The sequence below is a fragment of the Andrena cerasifolii genome, chromosome 11, assembly GCF_050908995.1.
Source record: "Andrena cerasifolii isolate SP2316 chromosome 11, iyAndCera1_principal, whole genome shotgun sequence".
NCBI lineage: Eukaryota > Metazoa > Arthropoda > Insecta > Hymenoptera > Andrenidae > Andrena > Andrena cerasifolii.
The window spans coordinates 6,547,323-6,557,946 of record NC_135128.1 but is presented as its reverse complement, the minus strand read 5'-3'; the positions used below and the strand labels follow the sequence as shown (position 1 = coordinate 6,557,946).

Sequence of the window (10,624 nt, the reverse complement as noted above, 5' to 3'; positions counted from 1 at the left end):
GACGACGAGCTCTAGAGAAAAGGCTTTATTTAGCCTTCTTACACCGCGTTTACCGTTTCTCACGCTTCTTAAGCCGTTCTTACGTTTTTACATCGTCGACGAAATCCCCGCGGCTTTGTGCCCGGTTTATTACGCTCCCCGCCCAAATGATGTCATTAGATATACTTAGGCGGAACTTTATTGGCGTCCTTTACGCCGGTCGAACGGCTCCCGGTGAAACGAATTTCGTGAGCGGGGTGTTCACCAGTCGTCGGTTATCACGCCGAAATATTGGTCCCTCTCCTCGGGCCCGGCCGAATCTCACGGCCACGTGAGAACCAGCCATCCTTTTATTGCCCCCTATATACTGGCTGGCCATTTTGCGGGAGCTTTCCGTGTGAAACTCGTCGTCCCCGCGGGCGTATACACGCTTTTATGATAATCTTCCTTACGACCGCACCGCGAGTTGAACTTTCTGGGAGGCGAGAGATCGGATTGACCTGTTTCGACGTACGCTCGAGATCCGCTCGTGGCTGGTAGCTGTTATCGCCGGACACCACGTCGATCGACGTTTTATCAGCGATACGGGCAGACGACGCTCTGTCACGCTGTGCTTGAACTCACTTTATTGGTAAGTAGTGGAGATAATGAATGAAACGTTCTTGTTCCCTCGCCTGGTTCCTTGTTCCCTGTCTATTCGTGTTAATAAGCTGGGGCTATTTATTATGCGAAATTGTAGGGGAGAAGGTGTAAATAAAGGGTAGGGGAAAAACCGGGAATGTCCATTTTCCGAGATTTTGCGATTTATTGAGTATTTTGTTGGTGGTAAATTGGGACCACGGGAACTGTCAAATCACAAAGGGTTATAATATTCAAATACCCCTGCGAGATAATTAAAGATTTGGTATACTGGCTAAGAACGGTAAATGTCCACTCTGCACTGGAATAAAATACGGAATGTTCCCACTCTTTGCCTAAGCATAAGCTTCTGTCGTCAATGTAAAACAAGAAATTATTTAAGAAGTAAATTTAATCCAATGAACCTTGTTTTTTACTGATGTACTAAATTATTAAAACTTAATTTTCTCAATAACGCTGTTTGTGACATACCTTGTTTTCCCACTTACCCTACAAATATGGACAACTCTGTTCGGGGCAAACACATATTAAAAATATAAAAATTGCATAAACAAAAGGTGGAAATGGCAGGTGATAGGTCTGAGATAATATATCAATAGCTATTTACCGCGAAAATTCAACTATTTTGAAGCTTTGTCATGTCTACAAAATTATGTCAATAATATGGTTTCAGAAATTGAGGTGGTTATATGGATCGAAGCTGAAAAGGTAAACACCGCGTAAGAAATAGTTGATTTTTTACACCTGGTCCGTATCACAACCTCGGGCCATATTTACACCCCCCCCCCCCCCACATGAATCTTGAACGCTCTACATATTTTAAATTTTAAAGGTGAACTTCAACGGCTTGCCCAGGCTCGGCGAGTCAGCGAGGCGACAAAGTTCTTTGTTCGGCGCTCGAGCCGAGCCCTCACGCGAGCCGAGTCGAGCCGAGCCGAGCAAACCTTTCAGGCTCGCCGAGCCACGCGCCGTTGGGATTCACTTTAAGAAGGGTGGAAAGGGTATTGTTATTCGTGCAAGTGAAGATAAGAGAATGTAGTATCAGATCGTAGTATCTCACAGATATAGAACAAGCTTCTGATATGGGTTTAAAAATGACGTTTTCACGTATCACGAGAGATATCACTGTAAAATTTTAGCAAACCTGTTTTTGACAATTTTCCTGAATAATATTAGAGTGAAAGAGTAGAAAAAAAAAATTGGCCCATGGGGGGATCGAACCCACGACCTTCGCGTTATTAGCACGACGCTCTAACCAACTGAGCTAATGGGCCGATGGTTAACATTTCGGGTTACAGTTATTTAACGTAGCATTTGCACTAAAAATTATAAATGTGTAAATTAGAAAACATGCTGCATTTAGCGGACCACGAAGAAGTAGATACTGAATCATTCTAATGGATGTACATAATGCAGAAATTATAGAAAGATTGTAGGTATAGAAGTTGCTATTTAAATGAAACAAGTGCCTGACTTGATCGGAAATTAGATATTCGTGATACCATTCAGCGAGTAAAGTTTTTCCGTCAAAATTCATAAGTAATAAAATGCCACCTGCCGAGCCCATTGATATGCTAAATAGCACGTTGAAAGAGATAATTTTTAGAACAAAAAATTCGGAAAAATTCAAGAGGCTGGCACGCACCACGCACTTCAATTTTAGAGAAGTTGAAGGTTATACGTTTGCAACATTGCTTTCCGAGATTGCACGTCACGATTATATTCTATTCTTCGACAGCCCTGGCAATAATTCACAGCAAGTGCGTACAGACGTTGGGCCCCATATCTAGATCAGTGTTTCGAGATATCTTTCAGCCAGGCTTCGACTTCACGGAGAATATTCGTCACTTATTGATCGACAGAGTGTTCTCCACGTTTGATTTACGAAACGCTTTGCAGGTAATGAAGTCAGGGGACTAATATTAATAAAAATAGTGGTCAGATTGTTCGTTAAAGGAATTCGTCTTAGGTGAGTCTTGATCGATGGATCGAGTGCCTTTCGATCATCTTGCGTGGCGATCTGGACGAAAAGATACACTTTGCTTATCAAGTAACCATTGTTTTGAGACTTCCTGGACTTTCATGACATCAGTTTTTACTAGGGGTCGAATGAAACTGTTAAAATTTTCAATTAATTACGAAATAACTGTAATTTTGTGACTATTGCCTTTCCTGTTCAGAGAGAACTGTTATAAAATGTTATAAAATTTTTTGTGTAAAGAAGAAACTTTTATTTTCTTGAAAGAAGAAAAAAGTTCTACAAGCAAATTTTCTGCAAATGTTATGGGGTAGATGGATCTGAAGTTGAGACCATAAATCGTTCCGAGAAAATAATTATATAGAAAACAGAACGTGCTCTCTCTTCTATATTTATCCTGCTTCCAATTCCTTAAATAAGGCTAATTATAAAAATATTCTTAACTTTTATATTTTACCGTTAAATATCTGTTGAAAAGTACCTACATGATCCTCCAGAATTTTAATTAATCGAACATCAAATAACTGTTAAAACTGAACTCTTACAACAGAGTTAAAGTGTTAATGTACAAAGTTAACTTAAAACAGAAAAGAAATGATTGAAAAGTTAACAGTTTGATAAATAACTGTTATTTATAAAAGTTAGCAGTTTCATTCGACCCTTGATTGCTATGGCTAAAATTGGTATTATTCTTTGTTTGAAAGAAGGAAATACATATAGTTTGAGTCTGAAACTCTCTAACAGTTCTATGTGTATATATCCTCCCCACCAATGTGCTGGAAATTTTTAATTTATAGGTGTACGATAACCACACTACGCAGAGATTGAAAAAGGAGCACATATTTCCGATAATGCGCGGCTGTTTGATCAAGCTGCAGAATGATGAAAATCCAGACGAAGCTGTCAAGGTAATTCTGCAATTATTGCAGACTAGTTAGACAATCCTACTTCATCTTTTCACTTAAATTATCATTACCTACCGACGACCATTCCACTGTGCATATCAAACGTACTCCTCACTTTCATGAACCCATAAACTAGGATTTATAAGTTCCGCATGGTGAGGTAGAACTTGTATGCATCAGAGCTTATTGTCTTACAGGATTTGATAGACATGATGCTGAAAAAGCTGGACGTGGATCGCGACGGGTCGATCTCAGAGGAGGACTTCAAGATATGCGTGACAGATAGAAATCAGCTGCTGTTGGAGTGCATGGGGCCAGTGTTTCCATCGAGGGAAGCGTGCCACGTCTTCCTGAGCACGTTCACGGATCGCCTTGGAAGATACTAAGAATCCAGTGAGACTGGCAATCGAAAAGTAATCAGGAGCGAAGCGTGTCGGTCCTCTGGCGTTTCTGTGTTAACAGCAACGAGCACACACGTGGCGTGCCCAGCCAGGAGGAGCGCTCATTGAAAAGCCAAAAGCGCGCTCTCGCAGCGCCAATAGTGCAGGAAAATGCGGCAAATCAGACAGAAGGGATCCCCCTAGACCAGTGAACGCTCCACTAGGCTTTCCAAGTTACCGATCAACCTGAGGCGTATTCCTTACGATTCATCGAACGGCGATGATTGACTCTCTCCTCCTTACAAACAATCGCTAATGGACCGCGATAATACCATCTCCTAATCGCATCGGGCGCAATCCGCGATGTAATCGTGAATGGGACGATCAACTGCTCAATTGAGCCTCGCCAACGGGAAGTGCGTTTCGTGTCTTCATTCTGAGGGAAGATTAGAAGAAGTCCTTGAATCGATTATGCTACTCAGAAACTTGTCAATTTGTAAGAAATATTAATTCCCATTGTCGTGGGAGCGAAAGTGGATTTCCTATGGATTTTCTTGGACGGTGAATTAACTCATTTCGTAAAACCAAGGAGCTTCCAAAGATACGATGGACCAAGTCTTATCCTTTTCACTGTAAATATTCCCAAACCCAGACTTACCATAAAGTACACGTATACTTTGGGCCCCAAAGTTTGCGGCAGTCCTCAAACACAGGTTGATTTTCCTTTTGTGTACTGTTAAACTCGTGATTGAGTCGTCGATCGACCGCGTCACTTCTGCGCGTAGCGTACAATGAGGAGGAATAATACGATACCGGTGTATCCCGAATTATCCGTCATCCTCAGTGCTTCATCCCCAAATTGCGTCCACATTTCGCAGCCTCCGCGCACAATGGGCCCCGCCAGACCTAACCCTGTTCCCCCGTGAATTAATAGAGACGGTTAGCTGGATGCGGGGAGCAAATATAGGTCTTTCTCGCGAGTGCAGTGTAAACAGAGAGCCGCGGAAAAGCCCCGCAATTCCGTTGGTGCGCGAGATGCCGGGCTCCGTCGGGCGTCGGTGGATGTGTTACAGGAAAACATAATGAATGTTTGAGGATCGGTACGGTGGAGCGAATGGCCCGATCCGCGTCTCAAGCAGCTATAACAACAAATTAAACGAGAAAATCTCGAGGCTTTCGTCGAAACGTCCACCCTGCCTTAAAGGCTCGGGCCACAATGCGTGGGCGCGCACGTATATCCACAGGCAGAGCAGCGTGTAACACACCAGCGAGCTGCGAGCCCTTCTTTCTTCCCATCCCCCGAAAAGTGGAGGGGGAGATGGTGGAACGATATTCTGTAAAGAGTATAATAACGTGCGTATGAAAGGGCAGATCCTTTGTGGGTAGCCGACCGTGTCTTGAAAGGATCCACCAGGATCTGCTGTGCGGCGCGGGAGGGAGGGATCGTCCAGATCGAGAGTTAGGGCACCAGCTGAGAAAACATGCCCGCGGCGTGTCGACAGCGAAATGTTCGTATTTGTGTCTTGGACCGTGGCGGTGATGCGGTACATGGGTCGGGGATGAAAAGATAGTAGTAGTCGTTCAGGATGTTCGTAAATTCGTAGATCGCGGCCACGTGCACCTTCTCTCCCACCCTCGTCGGTCAGCGAGAAGACTTGGATGTACCCTTGGCTGCTGCTATCGAAAGTCGAAGATGCATGGAAGATTTAGAGTGTTCGATTCAGTTTGAACGTGTTCGTCAGGTTGACTAAGGTGACAAACGCAGACATCACTGATTAACTTGGTTTAGAGAATGGAGGCTGGGGTGATGTCTTAGGACTTAGGTAGACGTTTTTCTTAGCAGTAATGCCGACCGTCTGGGAATGTTTGGTGCAGACTGAGTTCGAACGAAGAGGATGGAGTACAAGGTTTACTGTCATAAATAGTGAAATGAATCAAGAGTAGGTATAATCCTGCCCGCTGCACGGCGAGCTCGGTGAAATCGCAGCTCGCAATATATCATAGCACGATCTTGAAGATAGAAGCTAATTTAGCCGACGTCGGAAGTGTTTCTGCCAGGCTGGAATAAATTGTAATCAACGACGGATGCATGGTGGTAACCTAGATCGCTGTGGAGTATGCTTGCTGTGCGTTTGCAAAAGATAATGAATATTATTCGAATTAAACGGTATATAGACGGTATTCTTGTCAGAGGATCATTTCGTTCACCACTACGTCCCATTGCATTAGGCTGATGTACATGAAATTGCCGTTTCGCGTAGGGAGGATTGAATGAAAATATTTTTTAACTATTTTATTATTTTGAAACTCTATAATATTTCTCGAGTCGTAAGCCAACGCTGACAAATTGGTATTATATTCCCACCAGAAATAAAGGAACTTTCACGCTGTCCGCGATTGGCAATTTCATATGCACCAACCGAATATTTAAAAAATACAGATAAGGATGATCTACATATACCGTGAATATGATAGCTGACGGGGCGGCATGAATTGCGTGGAATTTGTGGAGTATTCCGAGTATGCGGAATTCCATGTTCAGGAATTTTAAAGGCATTTTACCATTCTTTATTTTTTGTTTGCGTAGGTACTACAGTTTTTTAGACTGTTGAAATTTGTTCTTTTAATTTGTGCACCCCCCGCCCCTCCCACTCCGAACTTCACACTCCGGAAAAAGTTGCTTCGCCGACCCTGATAGCTGAACTAAGATTCTTCTGTTAATGAACCCAGTAAAAGTACAGATCACTCTAACTAGGACAGACTTAATTGTCCACTAATAATCACTAATAGCCCCCAATCATATTATTCAAGAATCCTCGTCATTCCATCTTTAGATTCATTCAGATTTGAGCCATGAATTATATGAGCCTGAAATTCTATCAATATAACAAAAGGGTGCTTCTAAGTATTCAAAAGTTTCAAGTATTGTGAAGTATAAACCAAGAAGAATAGTTATCAAAAATCTAATTGTAGTTGGCATTAATTTATTATTTAATAAGGAGTAGTGTCTTCGTGTAATTGTGATTCCAAAAGAAATTAAGATAATTGAATTAAGAAGTGGGATATTATAAGGATTCAATTAATTAATTGGGGTTGGGGCTCAATTTATTTCGATTTCAATTCTGGGGGTAATGAGCCCATAGAAATATGTTCAAAAGAATCATTCCATCTAGATGCATTCTCTGTATCCTAAAACACAGAGGGACGAGCTACCATGAGACAAGAGTAGTAATCGTACCTGGCACTACTCGTGACCCATAATATGGCCCTGAACTTAATCTCGTTCTAATTATGATCAACATTGACCAATAGTTAAGAACTCTTGCCCATCTCCATGTAAATATCTAAGTCTGAATTGCATTCAAATCTCCTGCAAATCGCACGTTACACTTGGTCCCCAGCATTTCTGAGGTCGCGGGGTTACATATCTCGCGACCAAGGATCACGACATTTCATTTCGCTCCCTCCCTCGCCTTTCATCCTTTCTAAGCTCCCCCGCATGCGCGTGCACATGTACGCGTGAATGCGATCTACGCATTGGATTTCACGTGGATCGCGCCCCTCCACGAATTACTCGGATTTATTGCCGGAGAAAAAGGCTCGTAGGGCATTCTGGTAATCCTTTGCCGTGGACCACGCTGCCGGCCCCTTTGATGCGTGGGCGTGGGCCGCGCAAATCGAATTGGTCGGCGTCTCATCACGTTCAGTCGAAATCACGGCCATCCCGCGTAATCGAGTCTGATTATAATTTATGCTTTTGTGGCCCAACATCGTGATTTCGTTGTCTGGCGTACGTTTCCGACCAGCTGGTGATCGTCGTTGAAGAATTGCGTTGTTAGGCGCGATGATGGGACCTGATCTTGTCTGGATAACCAGCTTATTCGAGGCTGTGACAGCTTGGATTAGTCTAGAGCTACTCTTCGCACTTGAATCTCTACCATTTGTGGAATGTGGTAATCATTGAGAGGAAAGTATGGTGTAGTGGGTGGAATAATTGTAACCCTGTATTAGGTTGGTGCAAATGAAGGGTAAGGGGAATGTCACGAAACAGCTTCATCGAGAAAATTAAGTTTTAATACTTTAGTTCACCAGTAAAGAAACAAGATTCACTGAATTTATTATTCTTATATGATTTTCTTCTTAAATAATTTCTAATAAATAGTTTCATCTTGACGACAGAAGCTTATGTTTAGACGAAGAGAGGGGACATTTTAGTGTGAAGAAAGGGCATACTTTGTTCCAGTGCAGAGTGAATATTTAATTTTTAATCGATTACCAAATCATAAACGTCATCTTACAGGGGTATTTGAACTTTATAACCCTTTGTGATTCGACAGTTCTGCAGTCCCAGTTGCCACCAAAAAATATGTTATAAATCGCAAAATCACGAAAAATGGTAATTCCTACTTTTTCCACTTACCCTTCACAAGAAATTTCCGTTTCACGTAGGGAAGTTTGAATGAAAACATCTTTTGCTTTCTAACTATTTTATTTATCTTACTTTGTTGAGTCTCTGTGATATTTCTCGAGTCTTACACCAGCGTTAGCATTTAGGGGGCTCAATTGAAAACAGGCACGTCCCTAATCTCTTAACTCTCGATACTGTAATCAGCTACCATCTTCACCTCCTTCTGCCTCTGCACAATAATATTCCTCAGCCAACTGTCACTTTGTCAGGTGTGAACGATGAGTGTCTAGCTGTTTAGGGATCGCTCGGTAGATATTTAAGCCACGAATCAGTTGCAGAGAAAGTACATGTCTGAATAAATCCGAATCAAACCAGCCAATGAGCCTGCTTGACAAATGCCCGACGTGCACGTGATTTGAAAGCAGCCATGTGCACGTCGCGGTGGGAGATAAAGTTGTAAACAAGCGGGCTAGGTTTGAATGGCCATCTAGCACCAGGCCAGCGCCGAAGAATGAAATTCGTTGGATCATTATCTCCCTATCACACAGTTTCACTGACAGCCGCAAGTTCGGGATCCATTCGTTACCAAGATAACAGTCCCCCGCTCCTACAAATCCTGCTTTGTCGTACCACTGTTCCTACACGCAACCCGTTTTCACTTCTCCGTCGTACGAATTCCGATCGATGGAGCGATTGCAGGATTTAATCGCGGCCATCTACCCTCGATCATTCCCCGCCTGGCCCTGAAACACCTACACGGTATCAGCGCGGCGATCGGGCGGCCCGATAAATCAAGCATCCAGAAATTTATTATTCCGCGAATTCCTGCGCCGGCGTCCGGCCACCGTAGCACGGGCGAAAGGTCGCTCCGCTCTCCGGCCAATAAATTTAATTAACAGATAAACGTAAGGCGTCGGTAGCGTGGAGATCTTGGCCGGCGTTCGCAGCGACTCTCGCGGCGGAAAAGTCGCGGGGACCGCCTTCTGGTCGCGGGGCCTGCGTTGCGCAACGGCTGCACGCGCCGGGACTGTTCAATGAAGCGTGCAGATGCGCGTACCGCGGGCGCTACGCGAGGTGGAACGGTGTTCGTAGCAGTTAAGCGAGGAGGGACAAACGACTGCCACGGGGTCACCCGTTCGAACACGACACCGTCTTGTCGAAACAGCGGGATCGGCCCTGACACGGCTGCCGGGCAAATGGATCCAGGAAGATTCTGCTAACGAATCCGCTGATTTATCGCGCTCTTGGCTAGCCCCGTTTTCTCGGTACCGCGTCAGTTTCCACGTACGGGCGTACCCGCCCGAAGAATTATTGCGTTTCGGTCCGTGGGGACGGAAATACGAGCGCGGTTTGTTCTGTAACAAGAATCAGTGTGCGGTAAATAATTACGCTGGCAGCTGGGGAACGCAGGGTATCGACGATTCGGCTGGAATTAATGGATGATCTGCTTACAGTTAGAGGTTCGGTGAAATGAGAGACTAGCGCTGTTAGACTCGGCAGACAGGTGTTGGTAGGGTGTATAGGCATGACGAAGTGAGGGTAGATGATTAGATTGGACTCTAGATTATCTCCATTAATTATTATTATATATGGCTGAAATTGGTTGAACAACTTACTGAAATGTTAATAAGTACGGGTGGTAATGCTCATCGGTTAAAACTGTGTAGATTTTTGTGCGTTGTTCCTAAAGAATGGCAAAAAATTTGCCGAGATGAGGATACCCTCTTAACTAAGTATAGGTACGAGTAATCATTGATTTAGCTTAAGGGGTCATGCCTAGTTGGCTGGCGAAAAAGAACGTGATTTTCGGGAATTTTCTGTGGAAAATCTAATGCATATTTTTTGCAACTATTTGCTTATTGCAAAAGTACATATATCCAGTAACTCTCGGTGATTCTGTTATAGAAAAATATTAAAAAATGAACGAATAGCAGCCACTCTCCCGGAAGCTATTTTTTAGCGGTGAGCACGATTTCTCCGAGCGAGAATCATCTGAAATCAAAAAGTGAAGAAGATTCTGTTAGTACATATATGTGTTTATATGATGCATGAACGAAGGATTTTTGTTTTTGATGAAAACTCTGTTTTTAATTCACGAATAAATCACCATTTTATCTGAAATCATTTTTTTTTTAAAATCGCTTGTTCACGCACCAGATAAACTCATATATTACCAGAATTTTATTCACTTTTTGATTTCAGATTATCCAGCTCGGAGAAATCGTGCTCACCGCGCAGCGCCTTTATAAAAACAGCTTCCGGGAGAGTGGCTATTATTCGTTCATTTTTTAATATTTTCCTATAACAAAATTACTGAGACTTGCTGAACACATGT

General features: G+C 43.2%; 1 protein-coding gene and 1 non-coding gene across 2 annotated transcripts; one reads left to right on the top strand and one right to left on the bottom strand.

Annotated features, from left to right (window-relative positions):
- Positions 1-1,818: 1,818 nt before the first annotated feature.
- Positions 1,819-1,892, bottom strand: Trnai-aau (transfer RNA isoleucine (anticodon AAU)). Its single transcript has one exon. It is a non-coding gene; the product is annotated as a tRNA-Ile (tRNA).
- Positions 1,893-1,995: 103 nt separating this feature from the next.
- On the top strand, positions 1,996-5,958 carry LOC143374494 (calaxin). Its single transcript, XM_076822651.1, has 5 exons — positions 1,996-2,292; positions 2,357-2,517; positions 2,588-2,668; positions 3,394-3,504; positions 3,699-5,958. Exons 1-5 carry the CDS (start codon positions 2,166-2,168, stop codon positions 3,885-3,887), a joined length of 669 nt encoding a protein of 222 aa, XP_076678766.1. The 5' UTR covers positions 1,996-2,165; the 3' UTR covers positions 3,888-5,958.
- Positions 5,959-10,624: the final 4,666 nt, after the last annotated feature.

Bases quoted from the DNA above. Each gene is read 5' to 3' on its own strand.
- LOC143374494 (XM_076822651.1), top strand. From the start codon at position 2,166: ATGCCACCTGCCGAGCCCATTGATATGCTAAATAGCACGTTGAAAGAG. The intron at 2,669-3,393 runs GTAACCATTGTT...TTTAATTTATAG, and splicing joins AGATACACTTTGCTTATCAA to GTGTACGATAACCACACTAC. The intron at 3,505-3,698 runs GTAATTCTGCAA...ATTGTCTTACAG, and splicing joins ATCCAGACGAAGCTGTCAAG to GATTTGATAGACATGATGCT.